General features: G+C 42.5%; 1 protein-coding gene across 1 annotated transcript; it reads left to right on the top strand.

Moving 5' to 3' along the window:
• Window positions 1-207: 207 nt before the first annotated feature.
• Window positions 208-3,287, top strand: adra2c (adrenoceptor alpha 2C). Its single transcript, XM_057842430.1, has one exon. The coding sequence runs from the start codon at window positions 476-478 to the stop codon at window positions 1,814-1,816; it is 1,341 nt and encodes a 446-aa protein (XP_057698413.1). The 5' UTR covers window positions 208-475; the 3' UTR covers window positions 1,817-3,287.
• The last annotated feature ends 413 nt before the right edge of the window (window positions 3,288-3,700 follow it).

The following is a 3,700-nucleotide window of genomic DNA, read 5'->3' as shown; positions in this document are numbered from 1 at the left end:
AAGTAGTGTTTCCAATTTCCATCCAATTATCGCACCCATCTCTACATCACCATTATCCGCGGGGTGGAGAGGGTCCCTCCTTCCTCTTCATGCAAAAAAAAAAAAAATCGACACGTGGTTGTTTTGCGCCCTCTCAGACTCAAACGTTCCACGAGGGAGCGGAGGAGGAGGGGGAAGAAGAGGAGGAGAGATGCTGGAGCAGGCAGGAGGAGAGAGGACGTGCTCAGAAGAGTGTCCGCTTTCTAACCACGGACACTGAGCGGCAGAGCATCCTGCGCACATTTGGAATTATCACTTTCATTAGAACCTCTCTTTCTCTTTCTACTTTTTTATTCAAGAAAAGACTTTCAGGATGGTGGGAAAGATGAGTGAGTGGAAAGAGAAGAAAAAGACATGATGGATGTATTTTTTTACTATCAAGTCCTAATGTGACATTGCTTCACAATTTTAACAGAGCTCAACCATATATTCCAGCATGGATTTCTTGAATTTCTCCTCTTTGGAGGATGGGATGGAGGCAGACAACAGCTCCAGTAACAACACCTCTCAGAGCAAGTACACCCCTCTCGCCATCTGGGGTCTAGCTGGACTTGTCAGTTTTCTAATCCTGTTCACTATAGTGGGCAATGTCTTGGTTGTAATTGCCGTTTTAACAAGCAGAGCTCTGAAACCACCCCAAAATCTTTTTCTGGTGTCTCTGGCGAGTGCAGACATTCTGGTGGCCACGCTGGTCATGCCATTTTCTCTGGCTAATGAACTTATGGGCTACTGGCTTTTTGGTAAGATTTGGTGTGACATCTACTTGGCTCTGGATGTTTTATTCTGCACCTCCTCTATTGTGCACCTGTGTGCCATTAGTTTAGACCGCTACTGGTCAGTGACACAGGCGGTAGAGTACAACTTGAAGAGAACGCCTAAAAGAGTCAAGGGAATGATCGTGGTAGTGTGGTTGATCTCAGCTGTCATCTCCTTCCCACCACTGATATCAATGGACAGAAGCAACAATGAGACCACCCCCCAGTGTATTTTAAATGATGAGACCTGGTACATTCTGTACTCCAGCATTGGGTCCTTCTTTGCCCCTTGTGTCATTATGATTCTGGTCTATATTCGGATTTACCAAGTGGCAAAGACCAGGACCAGAACCCTGTCTGAGAAGAAAAAGGATGTGGATTCGCCACAGGAGAACGGTCAAGCCGACACGAGCAAGGCCGGTTCATTTAAGTCTGAAAGAGGGGGGAGTGTTAAAGAGCAAGAATGTGAAAACGGCCATTGTAAGGAACCTACAGCTAGCACTTCCTTGACAAATGCCTCTAAAAATCCACACGTCAACCACCACGACGATTTTGATGACAGCAGTTCAGATGAGAAGCCCAAGAAAAGCTCCACATCGTCTAAAAATCAAGATGACCGAAAAGACAGGAAGTCGAGCAGGAAAAGCAGCTCGGCCTCGAAATTCTCCAGCAGGAAGTCGTGCGCCAGTGCCAAGTCAATGGACCTGTTCTCGTCTCGGCGCAAACGTAGAAGCACAGTCAACAGGAAGAAAGTGTCTGCAGCACGAGAAAAACGCTTTACCTTCGTTCTGGCTGTTGTAATGGGGGTGTTTGTTTTGTGCTGGTTCCCCTTTTTCTTTTCGTACAGCCTGTACGGAATCTGCAGGGAGATGTGCAAGATTCCCGAGACTCTATTCACATTCTTCTTTTGGATCGGCTACTGTAACAGCTCATTAAACCCAGTCATCTACACCATCTTCAACCAAGACTTTCGCAGAGCTTTCCAGAAAATTCTCTGTAAGTCATGGAAACGCTCTTTCTGATGGGCTTTAACAGACTATTCCTCTGCCAGATTACCATTTAAGCACTTCTGAATCGTAAGAAAAAGTGTTAGCCTGGGGAGTCTTCCCACGTTTTTACTATCAGGGATAGTGTTCAAATGAAGGGATGCGAATGGATCAAGAGCTTGAACTAAGGGTGCAGGAAAATGTTCCGCTTTTATTTGCAGTTGGAGCTTTCACTAAATGCCTGGCAGCTTTTTACACTCAAAAATTTGATCCAACTAAACCACTCACATTGATTTACTCCCACTTCAACGAAATACAATAAACAGCCTCATAACAGCCACTGTGATGCACACGCACGGCATTTGCACCTGGATGAACTGCTCAGGAGACGAAGGGTTTATTGAGACACTATATCCATGTGATAATTCAGCATAATGCCAAGACCTTGACAATCTCCAACTGTTATACATAGGACAATAGGGCATATATCTTATACGGCTCTTAAGCTGTTTTTTTCTGGACCTTTTGATTATGTTTCACTAAATATGAAGACCAATGGGACAAAGGGGCTCCTTGCTTACTGTTAGAGTGGCAAAAAAATAAATAAAAAAATAAAAAGATTTACAAAAAAAAAAAAAGAATGACATACAAAAATCTAATGATTTCATTTTTCATACCTAAGTAATGTCTCTGCCTCATTGAGAGGTCACAGCCTGTTCAAACACTTTCGCCAGAATGCGTGGCATTTTTTGAGTCAAATCCGTGATTTCGGTAGAATGTAATGCTCTGAGGCAAAAAGTCATCTTATATTCTAGAACTCTCTCTTGAGCTTGAAACAATAGATTGATCACCGCCTCCCTGCTGCGGCAGATGGACAACCACTGAGGCTCCTACCACCATGTGTGTGAAAAAACTGTCGCGTGAAGGAGAATGGGGTCACTGAAAGTGTATATTGTGGAACTGCTGTTGAATGGTGTTAATTCCTACTGCCACTCAATGTATGTGTGTGTGTTTGTGTGTGTGTGCGCGCACGTGCGTGAGTGTGGGGTTAGACTGAATTTGGCAACAGAACTGATCCTCTCAGCTCAAGTGTCGTTCTTTATTCTGTCCTTCATTTGCTATCAAGCGGATTTTATGTTTTCCGCAACCCCACCAAAGTCAGACACATTAAAAACCTCTTACATAACATCGTTCACTTTTATCGTCTGCTGCTGGCACACAGAAGAATGCACATTAGATCTTCATTTACAATATTTTCATCTTGATATTTCTGGAGATTGTCTAGTTTCCCTTGTAAATATGTTGAAAAGGTACAGTACTATTGTGTGGTGTCTCTTGATCACACACATATTGTTATGATCAACTACATGTCCTTTTTGCATTACGAACAATGCTCTCATGGATTTTCATGGCACACCAAATGGTCCTTTTCTAATGTTCCGGAAGAAAAATGAACAAGTGTTTACTTCTATGCTTTGAGCACATTCTAACAGATCAAATAAATATAATTTAACTGTGTATTGCTTCAATGGCTCCATTATTGAATGCGGACTGGCTCTGCATTATTAATAAATAGGCCTACTATTTTTTTTGCCTTTATAGTCGTTTGGTTTTAATTTTGTGCTTGCCTCCTCCAAGTGGCACAGATGTGTCACAGTATGGAGTCAATATTTACAGTACATTGATAAAACTGTGGCCGATAGTTTGAAAGACATGCGTGCTAGACTAATGCTACTAAACTCATTCCCAATCACAATTTGGATTTATAACCAATGTTTAGCTGTTTTTTTTGTAATCTCACCTTGCAATGAGGTCACAGAAAAAGTGAGTGATGATAACCTTAGGATTGTGTTGGACTTTGTGGGCTCCACTGTAACATTGTCTAAATATTTGTGTTTTTTAACACCAAAGCTAACAGGG

Source organism: Corythoichthys intestinalis, chromosome 8, assembly GCF_030265065.1.
Source record: "Corythoichthys intestinalis isolate RoL2023-P3 chromosome 8, ASM3026506v1, whole genome shotgun sequence".
Taxonomy (NCBI): Eukaryota; Metazoa; Chordata; class Actinopteri; order Syngnathiformes; family Syngnathidae; genus Corythoichthys; species Corythoichthys intestinalis.
The sequence above is the reverse complement of the archived record's forward strand: the minus strand, read 5'-3'. Positions and strand labels throughout refer to the sequence as shown.

Coding starts and splice junctions, on each gene's coding strand:
- adra2c (XM_057842430.1), top strand. CDS start 476: ATGGATTTCTTGAATTTCTCCTCTTTGGAGGATGGGATGGAGGCAGAC.